The 22681-nt window shown below is 32.5% G+C and overlaps 3 protein-coding genes and 2 pseudogenes across 4 annotated transcripts; 1 reads left to right on the forward strand and 4 right to left on the reverse strand.

The window, feature by feature from the left end:
- Positions 1-1183: 1183 nt before the first annotated feature.
- On the forward strand, positions 1184-2806 carry LOC117921065 (probable calcium-binding protein CML49). The gene is made up of 5 exons (XM_034838835.1): positions 1184-1711; positions 2039-2085; positions 2167-2342; positions 2433-2451; positions 2573-2806. Exons 1-5 carry the CDS (start codon positions 1228-1230, stop codon positions 2675-2677), a joined length of 831 nt encoding a protein of 276 aa, XP_034694726.1. The 5' UTR covers positions 1184-1227; the 3' UTR covers positions 2678-2806.
- Positions 2807-6298: 3492 nt separating this feature from the next.
- LOC117920703 (alpha carbonic anhydrase 4-like) lies at positions 6299-7479 on the reverse strand. Its single transcript, XM_034838295.1, has 6 exons — positions 7249-7479; positions 7041-7147; positions 6850-6952; positions 6600-6761; positions 6470-6523; positions 6299-6400 (listed from the first exon to the last, which is right to left on the reverse strand). Exons 1-6 carry the CDS (start codon positions 7477-7479, stop codon positions 6308-6310), a joined length of 750 nt encoding a protein of 249 aa, XP_034694186.1. The 3' UTR covers positions 6299-6307.
- A 1458-nt stretch (positions 7480-8937) lies between these two features.
- LOC117921068 (alpha carbonic anhydrase 4-like) lies at positions 8938-11990 on the reverse strand. Of its 2 annotated transcripts, none has more exons than XM_034838847.1 (7): positions 11867-11990; positions 10627-10841; positions 10422-10528; positions 10176-10278; positions 9563-9724; positions 9415-9468; positions 8938-9076 (listed from the first exon to the last, which is right to left on the reverse strand). In XM_034838847.1, the coding sequence occupies exons 1-7, from the start codon at positions 11961-11963 to the stop codon at positions 8987-8989; spliced, it is 828 nt and encodes a 275-aa protein (XP_034694738.1). In that variant the 5' UTR covers positions 11964-11990; the 3' UTR covers positions 8938-8986. The 2 variants fall into 2 exon arrangements, with proteins under 2 accessions (XP_034694738.1, XP_034694737.1); XM_034838846.1 differs by having other exon boundaries at positions 10627-10844.
- Positions 11991-14998: 3008 nt separating this feature from the next.
- LOC117920704 lies at positions 14999-15661 on the reverse strand (annotated as a pseudogene).
- A 4342-nt stretch (positions 15662-20003) lies between these two features.
- On the reverse strand, positions 20004-20658 carry LOC117920705 (annotated as a pseudogene).
- Between the last annotated feature and the right edge of the window lie 2023 nt (positions 20659-22681).

A 22681-nucleotide genomic window follows, 5' to 3' on the forward strand; every position in this document is an offset into this window, starting at 1 on the left:
TATAGAAAAAGCTACTTGAAACTTCTAAAATATTTTACATTATATGAATTGAATTTCAATTAAAAAATAAAGAATAGAATTAATTGCATCGTGATAGGTTATTAGAGACTCTAATGAAACTATAAAAATGATTACAAGTAGACATATAAGTAATGCTTTGATAAGTATTGTGAAATATATGACTTTAATAAATGATATGTTATCCATAAAGAGCAACGAGTTTTTAAGCTTAGACACTGAAAGTGGCTAAAAAATAATAGTAAATTATTATAATAAGAAAATAATATATATTTATAATTTTATTATGTTATTAATGGAAGATATCTTAAACTCATGATATAAATATTTAGGATTGTTGATATCGAAAAACAAATAGAACAACAAATTACTTAGTCGAGAAAAAGTATTTATAATATGGAGTGGGTTATTTGGTGGTCAAATCCTTTTAAAGATGTCACAAAATTTGATTTTGAGGATTATCATCATTCATGTTTTAATCGAATTTACAACTTTTTTTTATAAAAAAAATAAAAATATTTATAAGTTCTAGTGATTCAATGATAATAGAAGTATGATGTTAGCATAAATATACAACCTATATGTCATTAAAATTAAAAAATAATGAAAAAATGTTAAAAATGTTAATTTTTTAAAACTTATAATATCAATAAAATATAAATATAATAATATTTTAAATTTTATTAAAAAATATTTATATCAGAGATAAAAGATTAGAATTAAATTTTGTCTATATTTCAAAATGATTTATTTATGTGGGTCCAAATTTTGATGATTTTTAATTACTAGTGGAAACAGAGAAGAAGAGTCGGCCCATTTCAAAATTAATTATAATTATGAATAATGAAGCAAAGGTGTTTATGGTTTAGCCTTTAATTGAGTAGGTCTGTAGGTGAACCAACACCCAAGATTCTACTGTTACTGACATACTATTATTTTATTATATCGTTTGAGAATTTTTTATTTATTTTTCTACGACGACTTTTTTCCCTTCAAAATACAGCCAGTAGACACGTGGGTGGGTGGATCCGTGGATCTGTCTATAAATATAATACATACCCGTGAGGTCCGCGATCCGCGTTAAGGAAATGGCAGTTTGGTAATATTCCAGAGGTCGAGCACCAAAGTTTTAGACTTCCATTCTATATAACTCTCCTTGAGGCTTCAGCTTTCTCCCGATTAGAAACCCTCGATTCGTCTTTTAGGAAAATGTCTGGATATCCACACGCGCCTCCAGGTCACGGCTACGGCTACGGTGCGCCGCCGCCGGCGCAGCCTTACGCTGCAACTCCATATGGTGCGCCGCCGCCACAAGGCCACCAACCGTACGCCCCCGTGGCCACACCCTATGGTGCTCCATCGGCGCCGTACGCAGCCCCAGGAGAGAAACCCCCTAAGGAGAACAAGCCCTACGGAGGCTCCAGCCACCAACCTCAGCCATCGTCCATGGGAGGGTATCCGCCTTCGGCGCCGGGGTTCGGAAGCCCCTTCGCGATGCTTGTGCCGTCGGCTTTTCCTCCGGGGACGGACCCCAACGTGGTGGCATGCTTCCAGATGGCGGACCAGGACGGTAGTGGGTTCATCGACGATAAGGAGTTGCAGGGGGCTTTGTCTTCTTACAATCAGAGGTTCAGCCTCCGAACTGTTCATCTTCTCATGTATCTCTTCACCAACAGTAACGCCCGAAAGATCGGTGAGTTTTTTGGGTTTCGTTCACTGTTTCGGATTTTCAATCTTTGAGAATCGTGAAAATGAGAAGTGTATAGCTTAGTTTAAGGATTTTGTTGGACAACTGAAAAAATATCTTGCAAACAGCATTAAAATCACCACAATACCCCTCCAAGTGCCCAAATATTACATGCACAAAGGCAGGTGTAGTAGGACAGGAGTTGTTGGAATATATTCCACGCGTTTGTAGATAAAGTAGCTTTACTGAAAGGTTGGTGTGGGCCATGGCCATCTTTGAAGTCTGAACTAATGGATAATATGTGGTTTTTTGAATGAATGGATGGAAAAACAGGCCCCAAGGAATTCACAGCTGTGTTTTACAGTCTTCAGAATTGGAGGGTAAGTAAATAAGTGCTTGAATTTAGGAATTATTTATAGAGAGTATGGATGATGAATTTGAATGGGTTGCAAAATTGTCAGGCGATATTTGAGAATTTTGACAGGGACCGTAGTGGGAAAATCGAAGCTGGGGAGCTGAGAGAGGCACTGATGAGCCTAGGATTTGCTGTTTCGCCAGTGGTTTTGGATTTGCTGCTTTCCAAGTTTGATAAGAGTGGAGGCAGAAACAAGGCTATTGAATATGATAATTTTATTGAGTAGGTGGTTTCAACTTTTTGTATATTGAATTTTGAATGAATGGTGATAATTTTGATTTTGATTACTTATCATCTTTTTGTTCCATGCAGGTGCTGTCTCACGGTAAAGGTAAGCAAAGTGGGTGTGGCGTGTGTGTGTGTGTGTAATAGTAATAGTAATAGCGCAGTGCAGTGGGTTTTGGGTTTGGGTTTGGAATTAAAATTAAACAATGAGTTGTTATTTGTGACAGGGGCTGACAGAGAAATTCAAGGAGAAGGATAGCTCGTTCTCTGGTTCCGCAACCTTCACTTATGAGAATTTTATGCTCACCGTCTTGCCATTTCTTATTGCTTAGTGTAAACCATGGTCTATGGTTTTTAGTTTTTAGACTGCTGGAGTGTTGTTTTTCTGTAATTTCCTGCTTTCCTTGTATTACCCGTGTTAGTCACCATAATAAAAGCTTTTAGCCTTCATGCTTATCCTCTTTTCATCTTATAAACATTTCTCCTTTCCTTCTCTTTTTCTATTTTTTTTTTATTATTATTACTATTTTAAATATGAGTGATGTTGAACTACTTATAACTTTAAAAATAAGTTCATGTTTATGAGGAAATCTATTATTATTAGGTTAAATAAAATGTAAAGGAAATATGAGTGATGTTGAACTTCTTATAACTTTAAAGATAAGTTAATGTTTATTTATTTTTAATTATTATTAGGTTAAATAAAATTAAAAGGACGAATGTATTGATTTTTTTATAATACTTAAAATTTTATATATTGAACTCCTAGAATATCAATAATTTAATATTTTAAAATGATTTTCTAATAAATGTTATTATTTTTTAATAAAAGTTAAAACTCTATGTGCGTTTGTTGGGTTTTAGCTTATCAGGGGCAAAATAAAATAGATCAACAAAAATAAGACAAAAAAAGTAAGATTTGGTTTATTGGTAGTATTTCTCTTTTAAAATATGAGGTAATATCAATAATTTGATGATTTAATATTTAATATCTAAAAAATAATTTTTAATAATTGGCTGGTATGACACCATATAGTAGAAGTTGAAAGTCTATAATCAAGACATAACTTAGAGTTTAGGGTTTGAGGTGGGAGATTTCAACTTGTTGGGTCTTATGCGTCATTCCTAATTCTATAATTTTTTTTAATATGGATTTTAAATGAGACATTAAGTTAATATAGGTGGAACCATGGAAATGAAGAAGGGAAATAATGCGATACATGCTTTAAAAGGTAATTAGTAAATATGAAAAAAAAAATTATTTTAAATATGTTTATCATATTCAATATGGGTGTAACCAGGAAGGATATAGTCTTCAATAATAGAATTTAAATTAAATTTTATATATATATATATTTAGATTATTGTTTTAAATTTTTAGAATTAACTTAGTTTTTATCCTTATGATCCTTAATAATTTATTAAGTAAACTTGGTATGATGTTTAAAAATTAATTTTAATTTAAAATTTTTAATATCCAATAATGATTTAGATCAAATTTTCTTTATCATTTATAAAGGTCATGAGTTTTGTGATGTTTTTATCAATAATTTAAATTAAATTTGAAATAAAATAATTTAAGTTCAATTTAGATATTTTTTTAATAAAAAAATCTATAGTTTCACAATAAATTATCTCCTTTAAATAAAATATGATATAAATAACTCTTATTATAATTATCTTCCAACTTCTATTTTTAGCCAAGACTAAGGATATCATTTTTTAGAATTCAAGAGTTAATTGATTAAATAAAAATAAAGATAAGTATTAATAAATATTTTAGGATAAATTTAAAATTTATTTATTTTTAAAATAATGTGGATCATGAACAAATCCGATATATTCCTTAATTCTTTACACAATCTATTAAAAAAACTAATGTTGATCTCCTTGGAAATTCAATGCTATATGAAAACAAAAAATAATTATAAATATTTGACCTTTTAAATGAAAAAAAAGTTTGTGAATTATTTGTTACTATATTCAATAAGATAATTTAAATTAATTTGAGAGTATTATATATAATGATTTACTAAAGTAAATAAGAAAAATAAAACTTTTGCAACTTAATTAATAATACTGAGAGATAAATCACCTTAAATAATTAGAATTAATGCTTAGAATTTCTTTATCAAGTCTATGTTCGGTTTGAGAAAAAAAATTAAAATCATTTTGCTTATTTTCTTGAAGTTTGTTATCCGCAGTGTACAAGAAAATAATTTTTACATTACTATAAATAAATTTTTCTTTGAAAATAATGATTTAACCATTTTATTTTTTTAAAATTGTGGTAATAACTGTGAATCACCTTAAATAAATTGAATTAATTGTTGATAAACAATGGGACGCGCTCTTTCACACCTGTAATTCCATTGTATTTAAACCCTTTTCTGGTGTAAGGTGGGGGCGTGGGCAAATCTGGGGGCCTGCTTAAAAATGCAACTTAGAGTTGGACAATGCTATCATCCTTAATACGTCAACAAAGGAGGTTCCATCCACATCCAACTTCTACTGGGCGTTGACTCCGAGATAACTCAGACTTCTACTGGGTTTGGATGTGTGCGAAGAGAAATAGTACACCCTGTTTGCAACCATCTTTGTTTCCTCTCTTGCTGAAACTCCAAACGAAGTCCAAGCGGTTTCCCAAACGAAAAGGTAATGATGGAGTAGTTGTGCCGGAGGGGATGTCCTACAAGAGATGAATACCTAGTTTGAGAGGTTTCCACAAACATTAACCTTTTCCTTTATATTTTTTTTGAGAACATGATTTAATTTGAATATAAAATTAAGATGAAGTATTAAAATCCTTATTGAAGTAGTTGATGGAATAGAAATTTGAGATAAATTAAAACATTAAATTTTCAATTACTTTGTCCGTTTGTGATGGTAATTTCAAGAATAAAAAATCCTAATAAAAAGATTAACTTTTATTAGAGTTGATTATGAGTATGAAAGAAAATTACATTTTCAATTACTTTTTAGGTTTGTGATTGTAATTAAAATATTAACTAAATAAAAAGATTAAATTGAAATCCTAATTAAATAAAAAAAATAAAAACTAAAGGAAAAGATTAAATATTGATTATTAATATAAAAAAGATTAAATTTTGAATTATCTTTTAGGTTTGCAATGATAATTCCATAAATGGCTCTGTTACATTAAGTACTTAAAACCTTAACTAAATAAAAAAATTAAATTCTCATTTATGTTGATTATTACTATTGATAGGGGTATTTTTGAAAATTAAAAAGTGAAAAACACCTTGTAGTTTTATAAAAAGTATAAATTGTTGAAAAATATCTCAAGAGATTTCTTACTATTATTTAATTTTAATTCTTTGAAAAAATTACTTGACTTTTTATTTTATTTTTATTAAGTCTTAAAACTGTTTTTATTTATGGGAGTTCTTAATTTTCAATTTGAATTTGATACATTCTATACGTTGGTAAAATACATAAAAAAAATTACTTAGTTTAATGAAGAAAACATAAGTATTATTTATTATTTCTAAAATTTCTCAGCCGCTGTTATGATGTTTACAATATTTAGTGTAGTAAGCAGTTGTGGAAGACAAAGACAAAATATTCTTGAAGTATTGATTTCTTGGTATTTGAATGCGTCACCCAAGGTATGAGGTATTATATTGTCAATATCCTTGTATACTTATTTGAATACATAATAAAAAATATTTGATAATATGTTAACGTTAAAAGAAAAAGCATGAACTCCAATCTTGTCTACTATTAAATAATTTAAATAACAGAAAAGTAGTTGTATTATTAGAAAAGTAATTTTTAGATTTTTAAAACTAAAAGTCTAAAACTATGAAGCATGATACTCGGCAGTGACTGTGCTTAAATCAATAGGATAAGGATTGAATCCCATTCCCCAAGACAAGCCTAGCCTAGCCTTCCTAGAGTGAGTACCCCCCATTATTCTGTACTGTTTCTTCCTCTCATCTTCAATTTGATGGACGTCCCATTTGAAATGGAATATACAACCAAACTGGTCTTCCATTCAGTCTCTGGGCTGGCCTTGCATTTCCTTCATGTCCCTGAAAAATGAAAGGTAAGAAACTTCTACTTTGGAAAGTCCCAAATAATAATAACTCATAACTACTTACATCATGAACCACCCTCCTTAAGCTTTCCACCTGCTCCTTTGAGACTGTGTTAACCTGCACAAGATCAAAGGCTGGTTTGGTCATTGTCCTGTATAATAATAATAAATGTATTACACACAGATTCAACCACCTTCTTGCTTATTGTCCATATAACACCCTCTGTGCAAGGGGGCGTTGTAAGAGAACCTATATATCTGTAGTACTTTCTGCCCCAATGCTTGATATCGCTGGCATCAACAATCCCGATATCTTTTTCTTCCCCAGCTGGTATATCAGTTACGTGATCAATCATCTACAAGAGAGGAGAGAGAAAAACAAACTAACAATATCACTTTATGCTGAAACAAAGAAACCAAAACAAATCCATCTATAATTAATACCTTTGCAAGAAAAGGATCGGGTGGTCCAAGTTTGAAGGTCTTTCCTATAACAGCAATCTTCCCGCGAGCGCTTTTATGTACCAAATGTAGTTCCATTTGAAAGCTGCAACCAAAATTGAGGAGAAAGGAAAGACAACTAGCAAATTAAAATCTACCCTAAGTTAATAAAAAAAAATAAAATTAAAACCAACCTTGTTCCATTGACTGTATGCTCTGAAGGTGTATGCCAATGGAGCTGCTTCAGTTTGAAATGGACCCCATGCAGTTTAATTTTTCCTGCATTTCCTTTCCATTCCACCTGCCCAAACACTCACCTCAGAAACTCAAATGGGTTTACACTAAAAATCGTAGACTTGAACACAATAACACAGATATTATGGACTCTGAATGTTAGCTTACTGCAACATCATGGCCTCTGTTTTTCAGCACAGCATGAGCTGGTCTATATTTCTTCTTCAATTGTCCAAAATCAGGAAATATAGACACCCTCCGATTCCGAAGATCGATTGGAGACTGCCGTTTCCCTTTACCACAAGCCTTCCACTCTGCTTTTATCGTACCCCATTTCTCAGGCCCTGTCTCACTTCCTTCTATGTAACTAAATTCACTTTCATCCTCTGTTTTTTTCATCCATGTAAACCAAATCTTACATAAAAATACATAGGAGACAATACAAGGTTAAACCAAAATTTAAATAGATCAATTTCATTTTCCAGAAAGAAGAACCAACTACATCCTCATCCATGCATAAACATTCGATTGAGAATCCATATTTATTTAGAATTTTGGCCCTTTTTGCCTTGCCAAAACAAACATATAAATCACTTTTCAGTTGATATTCTATTCCGTCATTCTCTCTCTCTCTACTTATATATTCTGACAATTAACAATTGAAATTATTAAAACATAGAATATATTTCTTAAATTTTTGTTCCCTTTGTTCCTCTACATCTTCCCTTATTCTATGCATCATGCACCTTAAGAGTCTTAGATATACTTGTCCAAGAAGAAAATGCTCTGAAATTTCATATCACTAAATTAGATGAGAAAACCAAAAACCCAGAGGATGGCTTGGCTTCTCGAACATGCTAGACACTCCAAAATAGGCTCTCAAATTCGGAGATAGAATGCTGGTAATTTTGTACAAAATTAAAAGACATGACATCAGATTTATCTTTCAGATTTATTTCGATTCTAAAAAAAAAAGAATTACGAATCATGATAAAAGTCATAGTAGTGGAACGAGATAATTGAAATGAAAATGGACAAGGGAGGTGGAAAAAGAAAGGGAGCATACCCACTTCATCTGCAATTATAATAGATGTGCAGAGAATGAGAAGGGAAAAGAGAAGAAGAGATATGCGGAAGAGAAAGGTGAAGTTACGACTGCTGCTCTGCATTGTGGCAATGCCAATGGCTTCAAATTCACAAACTTCTTATATAGTAGTATAGTACACATGGGCCCGAGAATTCTTGCATTGTCCAGGGAGGAATTCCTTTATTAATTTCATGCACCCATGGAAAGAAAATGTTGGGTAGACAGGGTTACCTATTAAAGAAGATGCAACATTTCCTTTTTTGTGAAAAAGAAATTATTGGCTTGATTTTGAATGGAGACTGATTTGAGTAAAAATCAAACCATATTTTTTTAGTCTCTATATATATGGTAGTCTGAAAATATGCTTTATTGGGAGGTTGACTGGTTGAGCAAAAAATTAAAAATATTTCAAAAAATATATGGTATTCTGAAAATACTGTAATGGGAAAAATTCCCATATATAATCCATAATGAATATTATACCTTCAGTTATGGTTATATAATTTGATAGAAACTGTCCTTCCCAGTTCAATGCGTTTTTATGTTGCCTCTCCATCTCAGCCTTATCAATTAACGTATTCAAGGCTGGATCATCGTTTAGCTCGTTTTATCTTTTTATCTTTTTCCAAATTCCATAATTACCCATTACCCAAATGGAATAGTACATCATTTGTAAAATAGAAATGCCTCTATTGATTTCTGTTTGAAATATTTTATTGTAATTTGTATCTGCTAGACGGTTTTTTCACAACTGGAATCATACAACAACATTGATAGAAAATATATTTATTATTGGGCTTTTTTCCATTCCATTTGAGGCTAAGTAGAACCTCTACGCAGACTGGGTTTATACAACAAAACTGTTCTTCCATCCACTTCCTGACTTGGCCTTGCATTTGCCTCATATCCCTGAAAAACACAAGAATTTAAAGAGATGGCATATGGATGTTAAAGTAGCCTCAAACAACATAAATCCTAGCATCACCCTTCACCACCTACTCACATTGTATTCCTAGTTGTATCCATTTCCACCCCCCAACCTCTCAAATGGTAGCACCATGTCGGTGCAAGGAAGCAACTTTTATAGAAAGATGCCTTCAAGGAAAATCATACTGTCTAGGTATGATTATCTTTCAACATTTCTATAAAAAGCAGGTGGTTTCTTAATTTTTTTATGGTTCATTTTAATAAGCTCAAGCAGAAGATATTTTTTCTAGTAGTGGTTATCCCGATTTAGAAGCACTTACATCTTGAACAGCCTTCCTCAAGGCTCTCACTTGCTCCCTTGTGGCTGTCCTCACCTACAAAAGACAAAAGGGTATTTTTGTTAACAGCTTGTTGGAAAGGCCGTCTATGGGATTAATGTGATGAAGGAAAAAGGTAGAAGACTCGAACCTTCTTGCTTATTGTCCAAATAACACCCTCTGTACATGGAGGAACTGTGAGAGAACCAATATATCTATAGTACTTTCTGCTCCCGAACTTAATATCACCCGGGTTAACAATCCCCAATTCCTTTTCTTCCCCAACCGGGAGTGAATCAATGTGGCGGAGCATCTGCAAGAAGCAAAAGTCAAAAAAGAGAGAATTTGCCTCACCAACATGGTATTTAAAAGCCAGATTGATTTGTTAACATCATGTTTGTCTTTCTAGGCTTAAATACATTCAAGTCCTATAGTTAGATTGAGATAAATTGTCATCTCCATATCCAAACATCATTCTTTTGGCCTTTTTGGTTGCTAGAAACAAAGTGAAGGAGAGAAAATTCATAGCCTTATGACTATTTGAACACGGGAACCTTGATGATAGCACATGACAAACATGCAAGCTAAACATTCCGTTGTTCCATTTTGCTGTGGCTTCCAAATGCACCAATCAAGAATAATCAGCTTCTTTTTAAGGAGTATGTAGCATGAATAAGACTTTCACAGATACAGACACATGCATAGCTAATATTTATACGAGGGAGCAAAATCAAAAGCAAGAGAAACCCATCTAACTGCAGTACCCTTGTGAGGAAAGGGTCAGCTCTTCCATATTTGTAGGTGATTCCAATAACAGCAATCTTCTCATCAGAGCTTAAATGAACGACATGCAGCTCTAAGTTGTACCTGCAACCGAAAATGGAGTTAAAAAAAAAAAAAAAAAAAAAAAAGTAGGAAGAGCAATTCTAGACCCTTTTTTTGGTTCTCTCTCTTTTTTTTCTTTTTTCTGGATAGGCAATAAAATATTGAATGAAGAATAGAAGTCTAACCTCGATCCATTAAAGGTGTGCTCCGAAGGTGAATGCCAATGGCACTGTTGCAGTTTGAAATAAGTCCCATTGATGTTAATCTTTCCTGCATATCCTTTCCATTCCACCTGACAACGTGGATTAGATTGAAGTTATTAAATTGTTTTTCTCCTACTAAAGATCATGAATGCGAAGAGGGAATTATAGACTAAACACGGCAGCTTACCGTGACATCATGTCCTCTGTTTTTCACAACAGCAGGAGCCGGTTTATAATCCCTCTTTAATTTTCCAAGATTAGGCAAAACCTGCACCCTTGCATCAAGAAGATCAATTGGAGACTGCATTGCCCCATTACCACAGGCTTGCCAATCAGGGTTAATCTGGCCCCATCTCTTTGGTCCTTTGCCGGTATCTTCAATGTAACTAAATTGAGTTTCATCTTCTATCTCCCCCACCCAGTCAAAGAATGAAAAAGAAAAATCAGATGAACATGACATAAAAGAAAGTAAAAGGTTTGCAGACTGGAATTCAATGCATTTATAGCTCATTGTATCACGTGGAGGGTTGGGCGGTGTGGGTGTGTTGGCATCATTTAATATTATTTACAAAACCAGAATAAATGCCATTTTTGAATACTAAAGGTACTAAAATCATATAATGAGACATCAAAAATAATATAAACTTGTTTTCATGCCAGTGAAACATTGAAAGGGAGAGAGAATCTCTCCTCTTCTTCCTTTATTCATAAATAAGGAGAGCCAGCAGATCTTGGATGAAAAGTTAAATCATAAAGAAATGAAAACTTTACCAATTTATAAAAGTTATCATCAGCCAAATCTACTTATTCACCTTAATATTCCTTTCTTTATTCTCAAACAAAAACAAATATTAAAAACTGAACATAGAAACAATAGGATACCACAGCTCCTGCCACTACCTCGATGGAACTGTTTTCTTGTATAAACAAATCAACAAACCAAGTGTTATATGAATCAATATGTGAAATGGGAGAATGAAGATGTGGATCATCTCATCAAAATCATAACAGACTCTCCATTGATACTCAGGGTAGTCAATGGGTGAAGAAGATGGCTGATGTTAGCAAATAGCTAAATAGTAACCCCCTTCCAGATATGTGGTCAGAGGGATTAGTAAGATGAAATCATTAAATGAACCTTTGAATTCATTTCACCTTCTTTGCCAATTTTGACAAATGGGCATTTCGGATTATGTGATTGAAAAAAAAAACAACAGACACTCACGCAGACATTACTGAAAATCTGATCTAAACCTGGAAAAATGGGGATTGCAATTTTTTTTTTCTCTCTGATGGAACTTTGAAGTTAAATTGTATTTTGAGAAAACCCAAGAACATGAAAAAGGGACCAGACTCCTGGCACCCGAAAAATGAAGGTACATTAAAGCAAAAGTAGATGGAAAAAGAACAATTTGAAGTGGGCATACCAGTTTCAGATTCAGAAGATGTGGCAATGGTGAAAAGGGAAGAGAGAAGAAGAGAAAAGAGAATGAGAAAGAGGAAGTGAGGGCTGGTGGTATGCATGTTGGTGAGAACTGAGAAGCTGACTGACAGTCCCAACTATGCTCCCACCACATATCAGCCATTCTGATTTATAGAGCGTTAAAACTTAAAAGTTCAAAGTTCAAAGCCAATACTCACGCGCGCTGGTTAGGACATCGCGTGGAATGGTCCACTCCGTTACAGATTCGGTTAGGAGATCGCGCGTAATGCTCTACAGCCTCTACAGTCTACTCCGCTCCACTGAGTGATAAAAATAATAAATAATTAAAACATGGAATAATAGTTATGTTTTAAGTTCAAAAATATAAAAAAAATTAAAATTTATAAATTTATAATTGTCTTTGCTGTATGTTTTCCTTCTTAGTAGCAAGTCGAATTTTATTATATGCTCAAACACTTTTACCCACAATAAGTACGAATAGAATAAACTCATTACTTACATGAGAAGAAAATTAAATATATATTCTTTTACAAACTGAGATGAGAGTGGAAAATTGGAATGATACCTTCCCTCTATGTCTACGTTTCCAATAAAGCAGCCCTATGCCATGAAAGCTTTATACATGATTTGAAGATCTAAGTACTACCTCCTGCACCCAATTTATACTACAAATTAGTGCAATACATAGTTGCCAAAGAAAATTAAACCATTTCCTATTCACCCCCTCAATTTCGTTCACCTCCCTTCAAGTTTTGCCCAAACACACTTACTTTCTATATGTTTAAAATTTTATTAAATATATCTTCTATTTTTATTTACTTTTCATCTCACTTTTTTTTCCTAATATTATCATCTTAGGTCATATTAGGTTGTTCGGATATAATATAAGATAAGATGAAAAACTTATTCAGTTATATGTTTAACTAGTCATAAAATAAGATAAGTGATGAGATATATTATCCAACATTTTTTTTATTCATTTCACATATGATATGTTAATTTCATAGTAAGATATACACGTATCCTATATATCAAAATTTTAGTTTTTAACATTTCTTATTTTTTAATATACTCATTTTATAAAATAATTTTTTTTATTACAAATTAAATTTATGATTAAAATTTTTAAAATAATATTTAGAAAATAATATCAATATAGGATATATATTAAATAACATAATTAAAAAAATATTTGTAAAGTTTAAATGTTTTAATCATTAATATTGTTAAACATAAGTGAAATTTCATTTTTTTTAAATGGAAATATTTTAATGTAATATAATTTTTATTTTAACATTGAAAAATAATATATAGTTTATATTATTTTTCTATTCATTTAACAAATTAAATTTATAATATAACATATTATATTGGATATGATACCTTCAAATACTATATATATATATATATATATATCTTATTAAATGAGATATGATATCCTATTCAATGTTTTAATTATCATTTATTTAATAGAATAGTTAATTTTTTTTAATAGATACCTTATTCCAATTCCAAATCTTAATCATAAAAAAATTAATAAAATTAAATATTTATTTATAATTCAGGTTCATAAAGTATTGTGTAACATATTTAAAATTTAAAAATCTCATATAATAAGAATAAAACCAAATCCGTAAAAAAAAAAAAAAAATCATTTTCACGTTTCAATTGTTCCCATTATCAAATTATTAAATTAAATCCAATACTTAAACTTAAGTATGAACCCCGTATTTCGGCTTATGCGTTTCCCACTCAAATGACGCGAATTTGTTTTTTATTTGAAAAATATTTATTTTTTTAGAAAATTACTTGGAGTCGCCACTTATTTTTGTTTTATTTTTAAAGGGCAAACAAAATAAGAAAGAAAACCTTAAGTGTGACCACTTATTTGGAAAATATGATTTGTGAAAAACCAAATATAGGCTTGGGGGTCAGGTTACTTATTGGTAAAGTATGGTGAAAATCGTAGCACCCCTTTAAGCAAAAAAAAATGGGTCTATACTAATCAAGCTAAAACAAGTGTGATAATTAATTGATCAAACCTGGATACCAAAAGAATATCGATCTAAAAATAATTGAATGAACAAGAGAGACAAAGAGTGTACCTGAGTAATGAGCTGATTGCTTCATTGAAAACAAATGTTAGTGAACAAACACAGAATAATCGCATGTGTCACAAAACAAATCAATCAAACATAACAATCAATCAGTCAATGAAAAAAATATCACTAATGTTGGCCCCCCACCAAAACCCAATTTATTTTGCATGAATTAATCCCAAAATTCCATTGTTTTGAAATTATGAGAATTGTCTTCATGCTTATTAAAAATCAAAGAAAACATGAAAATTATTTTAAAATTAAAGAAAATTTGTGAAATTGCTTACCTAAAAGGAAAGGTAGCAAGTTTATTTAAAACGAGATTTTTAGTAACTTAAAACCCTAATGAAGGATGAAAAGTGGTAGAATTAAAAAATATTTGAAAATTGGAGTGAAATTAAAATTATTTGAAAAACTCAAATTTGAAAAGTGAAGCCTGGAAAATTATTTGAAAATTAGAGTTTTGAAAATTAAATTTAAGAATTGGAATTTAAAAAAAAATTAAATTTGGAAATTGGAACTTTGGAAAATGGAAGTTTTGAAAATTGGAATTTTGAAGACTTGTTTGCGAATTGGATTTCTTAAAAATTAAATTTGAAAATTAGAGTCTTGAAAAATATATTGGAGAATAGGAATTTTTGAAATTATTTGAGAATGGAATTTTGAAAATTCGAATTTTGAAGATGGAATTTTTTTAAAATTATATTTGAAGATTGAAATTTTGAAAATTAAACTTTCATATAAAAAAATGAAGAATTAAAATGGAAAAGTGGTTTGCACGCACATGAAAAAGGGTTGGAAGAAGTTAAGTGGAGGAAATAGTGAGAGAGAGAAAAAAAATAAATAAATAATGAGCTTGGTGGTGGAATAAGTGGAGGTTATTAAACTCATTGTTTTTTTTCATGGCCCACTTTCCCATAATTCTTGCAGATTGGAAGGTCTAGACTGAATAATTAAAGTTCCTCATCTCCATTTTCTAGTGGGTTACTAGTATGCCTAAGAAAATCATATCAGCCTTAAATGCTTCCTTTGTGCTTCTCCCCATTCTTGATGACTCCAACACGACCCTTGTTCCTTCCACCAATCACCATGACAACATTCCCAACATCAAATTTGATGAAGTCGGTGATCTTGTTGCTCTCTAAGTCAAGCTTGCTAGTGTCATTGGCTTTCATCAGTGGGTCTGGGTAGCGAATGGTCCACCCATCATAGGTGTTTAAGTATGGGATGCCTTTCTACCCAAACTGGACGGATTGAACCTTTTTAGAGCTTAAACTTTGCCTCTTCATCCCTAATCGAGTGGAGTCGGAACCGACCCTTGGTGTCGTAAAGAAGACGGAAGTTTTCATTTGTCTTTGGAATTGAAACAACGTCCATGAAACCAAAGGGATATGTTTTATCTGTCATAACTTTTCCATCAACAAGAACATGTCGTTGCATCAAGATGACAATGACTTCACGATATGTGAGAGCATACTTCAATCTGTTCCATAAAATGAGGATCAATGGCAGACATTCCCTGGATTTGTGAGGTCCAGATGAAGGCTTTGGAGCAAATGCACCTCCAAGCTTGTCTAGCATTCAATGCTTCGGTGCATTGAGCCTCTTCAAATGCTTCTTCAACCCTCTAGCCATTTTCTAGGGTTTGGTTACTCTGGAAGAAGATCTCTGCACTGCTCTCCTCTAGTGCCACCCTCCCTGCATCCCTGAACCCACTCCATTCTTGCTTCCATTTCCTGGTTCTTTTCTCCCTCTAACTCAAAATCTTCTCAGCCTAGCTTTCAGTGAGAGCTCATTTCTAGCAAAAATGAGCAAGAGAACTCATGAGTTCTTCTCCTTAGGCCAGTCTATTATACCAACCACCTTTGTCCTCTAACGACTGACAAATGAAGAAATAGACTCATCTGACCTATGTCTGGTGGCCTCCAACTCTCGTCTAGATACATCAATGTCAGAACCGAAAGCAAACTGAGTCAGGAACTCATGAGTCACATCCTCCCATGTGCAAAGTCTCGAAGGCTCAACTGAGGCAAACCATCTCTGACATGCCCCACTAAGTGACATGGGAAAGAGGGTTACCAACTGTGCATCATCTATCCCGTGTGCTCTCATGATTGTGTTGTATAGTCTCAAGTGGATCTTGGGACAACCAATCCCACTATAACGCTCAATGTCTGGCATGCGAAACTCGGCGGGTAAGCTAGCGGTCGATATGCCATCTCTATCATCCCAAGTCAAACTTCCATCCTGCAATCTGATCTATTTCATCCTGGACTCAAGCCTCTCAACCCTGGCCCTCTACTCGACCAATATAGTATCATCAGTAGTAGAAACAATGGGAGGTGGCATTGTGACATTGGGTGGTGGAATGGTCTCATAATGATCTGCCAGATGGAATGGAATACCAAGTGAAGCCCTAGGTTGAAGAGCCTGTGTTGTCTGAGATGCATGAGGAACTATTTTATCAGTGACCATGCCAATTAGATGAGGATCTTGGCGAGAACTCTCTATCTGATCCAAGCATCTATTGACTCCTACCATGAACTCCTGAATAGAAGCAAGTGTGGAAGCTAACTAGTCTAGCATCTCAACTGAACTGTCTGAACTCTGATGTGAATCTGCTCTGATCAATTAACCTCTAACTCTCTTCCAAGAATGTGACTCCATACTCAACCAACTCCTAAAATGACTCCCTACCATGTAAACAAAAATGAATGAAGGACACAAGATAGACCTTTAAAAGACAATAGTACAACATGCAAGCACATGGTCTTGAGGTGGCAATCCAAAATCTGGATGTATGATGAGAACTCTGGAGCCATAAAGGTGTCCACTGTGAGATGACTACAAATGTGACTAGAGAATTCCTATCAATAATCCAAGATGAAGGAGGTGTGAGAAACATACTACCACAAGATCGATACTCCATCTATAACCACATGTCCTTAACTCAACTTTCAACCTGAGCTCCATAAAAGAAAAAAATGATAAAATGATCAAGACAACTCTCTCAAAAAATGTGTGAATGTAAAAACGTGCCTTTCACATTTCTGTAATAAAAATATGAGCGTCGAGTCTAAAATCAAATCAAGGATCAAACGAAGAATGATGTACTGGGCCCGTGATAGGTGTACAGTGTAAAAAGATGATCATGATTAATGAACATATCCCAAAGCATCAAGTAAGTGATGACAAAGTGAAATGATGTATCGAGCCAAGAAAGAAAGACGAAAGCCCTAGGAAGAAAACATGCTAAACTCATCGAGTGCAAAACATGATCCAAGGCGACATGACAAAAGGTGATCCAACTTATACCGAAACTCGTACCAATCTCTGAGCACTCTCAAATGGAAGCCAAAAGAGAAAAAACTAAACCTAGGTGGTGACTAAGGCGGCTCTAAAGGCTCTCAAATGTACCCACGTGTGAGGAAGGAATCATAATCAAAGGATTTAAGCTCATCCTACAAGGTCAAGGTGGCCCTAAAAAGGCATGAGTGGAATTTAAAAGATCCTTAACAAAAGCGATCGTACTCTTCGACGGTACGCAACCCTCTGCACGCCTCCTGAAGATACAGGACACTTCCATGCAAGGTGGTCATCACCTCCACACATGCACTGCCTCAACATCCTAGGAGGTTTCCTGTGGTGAAAGATATCACAACTCTCATCACTCAGTGGTAATCTAAGGTGCACAATGAACGGTATGGGTGCATCCGAAAATCCTATGAAACTAAAAGAAAACACACTGGTCATACAAATATCCTGAAATCTAGCTCTGAGCTATACAAGTCTTCAAAGTTCGGACTTCAATCAGTATCAATATGTCGACCACCTCCAGAATGCTCCCAAACATCGATATAGCCCGTCGCTAGACCTTACTCCTAACCACTAACTCGATCAAAGGAACAAACACACACAAGGCCTCGCACTTGCAAAAGTAAGAGTCAAAATGAAGAAAGTGACTGAAACTAGAGGGTTGAAGGTAAGTGGATAGATGTGCGGCCCACACAGACAAACAACATGCAATCACATAGAAGAGCGATCATGCAACAGGCAATCATGCAAAACAAGTATTTATAATCTAAATCTACACACAAGCTAATCGAGATGAATATTTGGCAAAGACAACATGCTCCATAACAATCATGATAATATACAACTAAAAGGATCAACACATCAAGTTGAAAAATATACAACTATGAGTCTATACATGTGAGATGAGTAGAACAATCATGGCAAGATCAAAGTCACTATGCTAAGACAGACAAGATAATCAATTAACACAATCAACGTGTCAATGATTCGAATGGGTATAGCAATGAAGTACAAAAAAATCATCACATTAGAATCCTCAATCAAGATATTTAATCAACATAATCAACATGTTAATATCCCAAATGAATACAATAACCAAGCATGCATCAAGGATAATGATATCAAGAGCTCTCAATGTGTAATCAACATTCAAGCAAATGAAAGCACAAAGAGAGGTGGGTATCCACTGATCGACTAATCAAATGCCACATTTGCCTCATCTTAAGTTCGAGTTTGACCCTCTAGTGATCCCCAGCGGAGTCTCCATTTTGTGGACCCCGCATTTTGGCTCATGCGTTTCCCACTCAAATGGTGCAAACTCGTTTTTTATTTGAAAAATATTTATTTTTTTAGAAAATGACTTGGAGTCGCCATTTATTTTTGTTTTATTTTTAAAAGGCAAACAAAATAAGAAAGAAAACCCTAAGTGTGACTCTTTATTTGGAAAAGATGGTCTGCGAAAAACCAAATCTGGGTCTGGGGGTTAGGTTACTTATTGGTAAGGTACGGTGAAAACCGTAGCACCCCTCTAAACAAAAACAAAAAAAAAGGGTTTTTACTAATTAAACTAAAACAAGTGTGGCAATTAATTGATCAAACATGGATGCCAAAAGAATATCGATCTAAAAATAATCGAATGAACAAGAGAGGCAAAGAGTGTACCTGAGTAATGAGTTGATTGCTTCATGGAAACAAAGGTTAGCGAACAAGCACATAATAATTGCATGTGTCACAAAGCAAATCAATCACACATAGCAATCAATCAGTTAATGAAAAAAATATCACTGATGTTGGGTCCCTACCAAAGCCCAATTTATTTTGCATGAATTAATCCCCAAATTCCATTGTTTTGGAATTATGAGAATTGCCTTTATGCTTATTAAAAATCAAGGAAAACATGAAAATCATTTTAAAATCAAATAAAATTTGTGAAAGTGTTTATCTAAAAGGAAAGGTAGCAAGTTTATTTAAAATGAGATTTTTAGTGACTTAAAACCCTAATGAAGGATGAAAAGTGGTAGAATTAAAAAATATTTGAAAATTGGAGTCAAATTAAAATTATTTGAAAAACTATAATTTGAAAAGTGAAGTTCGAACATTATTTGAAAATTGGAGTTTTGAAAATTAAATTTAAGAATTGGAATTAAAAAAAAAAAATTGGAAATGGAAACTTTGGAAAATTATTTGGAAAATGGAAGTTTTAAAAATTGGAATTTTGAAGAATTGTTTGAGAATTAGATTTCTTAAAAATTAAATTTGAAAATTGGAGTCTTGAAAAATACATTGGAGAATAGGAATTTTGGAAAAATTATTTGAGAATGGAATTTTGAAAATTTGAATTTTGAAGATGGAATTTAAAAAAAAATTAAATTTGAAGGTTGAAATTTTGGAAAATTAAACTTTGATATAAAAAAATAAAATAAAATAAAATATTTTAAAAAATGAAGAATTAAAATGGAAAAGTGGGTTGCATGCACATGAAAGAGGGTTGTAATAAGTTAAGTGGAGGAAATAGTGAGAGAAAAAATAAATAAATAAAGAATGAGCTTGGTGGTGGAATGAGTAGAGGTTATTAACCTCATTGTCTTTTTCATGACCCACTTTCCCATAATTATTATAGAATGGAAGGTCTTGGCCGAATAATTGAAGTTCATCATCTCCATTTTTGAGTGGGTTGTTGGTATGCCCAAGAAAATCATATCAGCCTCAAATGTTCCCCTTGTGCTTCTCTCTGTTCTCGATGACTCCAACACGACCCCTGTTCCTTCCACCAGTCACCGTGACAACATTCCCAACATCAAATTTGATGAAGTCAATGATCTTGTTGCTCTCTAGGTCAAGCTTGGTAGTGTCATTGGCCTTGATCAGTGGGTTTGGGTAGCGAATGGTCCGCTCATCATAGGTGTTTAAGTATGGGATGCCCTTGTGCCCAAGCTGGACGGATCAGACCTTCCAGAGCTTAAACTTTGCCTCTTCATTCCTAACTAAGTGGAGTCAGAACCGACCCTTGGTGTCGTAAAGAAGACGGAAGTTCTTATTTTTCTTTGGAATTGAAACAACATCCATGAAACCAGAGTGATATGTTTTATCTTTCCTAACTTTTCCATCAACAAAAACATGTTGTTGTTGCATCAAAATGGCAATGACTTCACGATATGTGAGAGCATACTTCAATTTGTTCCATAAAATGAGGATCAATCAGGCATTCCCAGGATTTGTGAGGTCTATATGAAGGCTTTGGAGCAAATGCACCTCCAAGCTTGTCAAGCATCCAATGCTTCGGTGCATTGAGCCTCTTCAAATGCTTCTTCAACCCTCTAGCCATTTTCTAGGGTTTGGTTACTCTGGAAGAAGATCTCTGCACTGCTTTCCTCTAGCGCCACCATCCCTGCATCCCAAAACCCACTCTATTCTTGTTTCCCTTTTCTGGTTCTCTTTTCCCTCTAACTCAAAATATTCCCAGCCCAACTTTCTATGAGAGCTATTCTCTAGCAAAAATGAGCAAGATAACTCATGAGTTATTATCTTTCTCTGTTTTTCTCTTTCCCTTATTTCAGCTATCATTTCTCAAGCTATCTTCCTTCATGCTCTGTTTTTCTCTTCTAGCTTCTTTCTTTGCAAAACTTCATTCATTTCTAGCTCGTTCCCTATTATCCAAGCTGATTTTTCCTTCTCATCCGAATACCTCATTTTCTCATCTCCTGCTCTCCAAGCAACCACGCCCCTCAACCAAACACACCCCTTCCTCCATAACGACCTGCCCATTCTCTCTCTCCTCAACGACTTCAGAATATTCCCACAAACACGTGTCCCTCACCTATTGCCTCTCAGCCAAACCATCCATTTCCTTAATAGACAAGATGCCATTATATAATGACCAATCTTGAGGCGCCGTGTGGCCTTCCAAAAACTTGCCATCTGGCAAAATGACACTTGCACAAACACACCCCAAAATGGGGGTCTACACTAAGACAATAATTTATTCCCAAAAAATACTAATAAGAAAAAAAATATAAAAATATAAAAAATATAAAAATATATATATAAAAAAAGATTTCTTATATTAGGTTATATTGTGAAAAAAAAAACTACAAATATAATCACTAATTTAATATTTATGTAGAAAAGTTATAATAAATAAAATGAGGTTGAAGTAGCACATAAAAAAAAAAAATTATTAACTTTTAATTTAATTTTCGTTTCTTTTTATTCTTTCTCCCCTTCCATTGTTTTATTTTATTTTTTATTTTACATTTCATAAGAACCAAACTTAGTTGTTGGGATAATGAGTCTCGTTTATTGGTAATTTTGTTATTTTTAGTAATAACATAAAATGACTTAGAGGGCATTTGTTTTTTAGTTTTTTGTTAAAAGCAATTTGTTTTCAAACTTTAAATTATTTATTTATTTTTTTATTTTTCATAACTTATTATAAATTTTTTATTGAATAAAAAAATAAAAAAATTGGTTTTTTATAAATGAAAAAAGCAATATGTTGATTTTGCTTTACTTTTTAATGTTTAATAAAAATAAAATATTAAAAAACAAACAATCTAATACTTAACACTATTAAACAACTTTATTTAAAATTAACACTATTAAACAATTTTATTTAGAATTAAGTAAAAAAACAAACACCACCTTACTCTCCATTGAAAATTCAAGATTGTTGTTTATTTAATACGATTGTCACAATTAAGTTTGAAAAGTTTTGTTAAAGACAAGTTAGTTTTTTTAATAAGATATAATTTGATTGAAAGTTTTAAAATTGAGTTAAAATGTCTTAATTAATTGTTGATAGAAATTTTTTTTATCTTAATTAAATTTTAGAAAGTTGATATTTAATTTTAAGAAAATTATTTTCTTAATTAACTTTTAGAAAGTTGATATTTTATTTTTTAAGAAAATTATTTTCTTAATTAATTTTTGGAAATTTGATTTTTTTTAAGAAAATCATTTTCTCAATTAAATTTTAGAAAGTTCATATTTTACATAATTAGTGTGAAGAGTTTTCAAGTAATTTTTTTTTTTTAATTTCTTATTTGATAATTGATTATTTTGTTTATCTTGATATATCTTCATTTTAATTTGAATAAAAAGTTTATAATCCTTATATCATAATTTTTAAAAATCAGTCCTTCCTACTAGGTGTGTTACCTTACTATGCAAGGTTTTCTCATTAGTATAAGATTAGGACACTTTTGGTTTTATTCATTCAATATTTATTATCTCACTATTTATAGTTCACAAATAAGGTTTTTCATATTATCATTTTACCATGTTTTCTTATAAATAGTAAAAATCAGTTTGGTAATATTTTTTAAAAGTGTTTTTATTCATAAAAAATACTTTTTAAGGTAAAAAAATAGATATTCTATAATATT

This window comes from Vitis riparia, chromosome 8 (genome assembly GCF_004353265.1).
Source record: "Vitis riparia cultivar Riparia Gloire de Montpellier isolate 1030 chromosome 8, EGFV_Vit.rip_1.0, whole genome shotgun sequence".
NCBI classification, from domain to species: Eukaryota; Viridiplantae; Streptophyta; class Magnoliopsida; order Vitales; family Vitaceae; genus Vitis; species Vitis riparia.

What these genes read in the sequence shown, in the direction of transcription:
- LOC117921068 (XM_034838846.1), bottom strand. Translation starts at nt 11,963, where the DNA reads ATGCATACCACCAGCCCTCACTTCCTCTTTCTCATTCTCTTTTCTCTT. An exon ending in ACAGAGGACATGATGTCACG is followed by an intron (nt 10,529 to 10,626) that starts GTAAGCTGCCGT and finishes CCACGTTGTCAG; the next exon opens with GTGGAATGGAAAGGATATGC. An exon ending in TGAGGAAGGCTGTTCAAGAT is followed by an intron (nt 9,077 to 9,414) that starts GTAAGTGCTTCT and finishes TGTGTTTTTCAG; the next exon opens with GGATATGAGGCAAATGCAAG.
- LOC117921065 (XM_034838835.1), top strand. Translation starts at nt 1,228, where the DNA reads ATGTCTGGATATCCACACGCGCCTCCAGGTCACGGCTACGGCTACGGT. An exon ending in CAGTAACGCCCGAAAGATCG is followed by an intron (nt 1,712 to 2,038) that starts GTGAGTTTTTTG and finishes ATGGAAAAACAG; the next exon opens with GCCCCAAGGAATTCACAGCT. An exon ending in ACAGTCTTCAGAATTGGAGG is followed by an intron (nt 2,086 to 2,166) that starts GTAAGTAAATAA and finishes CAAAATTGTCAG; the next exon opens with GCGATATTTGAGAATTTTGA.
- LOC117920703 (XM_034838295.1), bottom strand. Translation starts at nt 7,479, where the DNA reads ATGAAAAAAACAGAGGATGAAAGTGAATTTAGTTACATAGAAGGAAGT. An exon ending in CATACAGTCAATGGAACAAG is followed by an intron (nt 6,953 to 7,040) that starts GTTGGTTTTAAT and finishes TTTTGGTTGCAG; the next exon opens with CTTTCAAATGGAACTACATT. An exon ending in CCGATCCTTTTCTTGCAAAG is followed by an intron (nt 6,762 to 6,849) that starts GTATTAATTATA and finishes CCTCTCTTGTAG; the next exon opens with ATGATTGATCACGTAACTGA.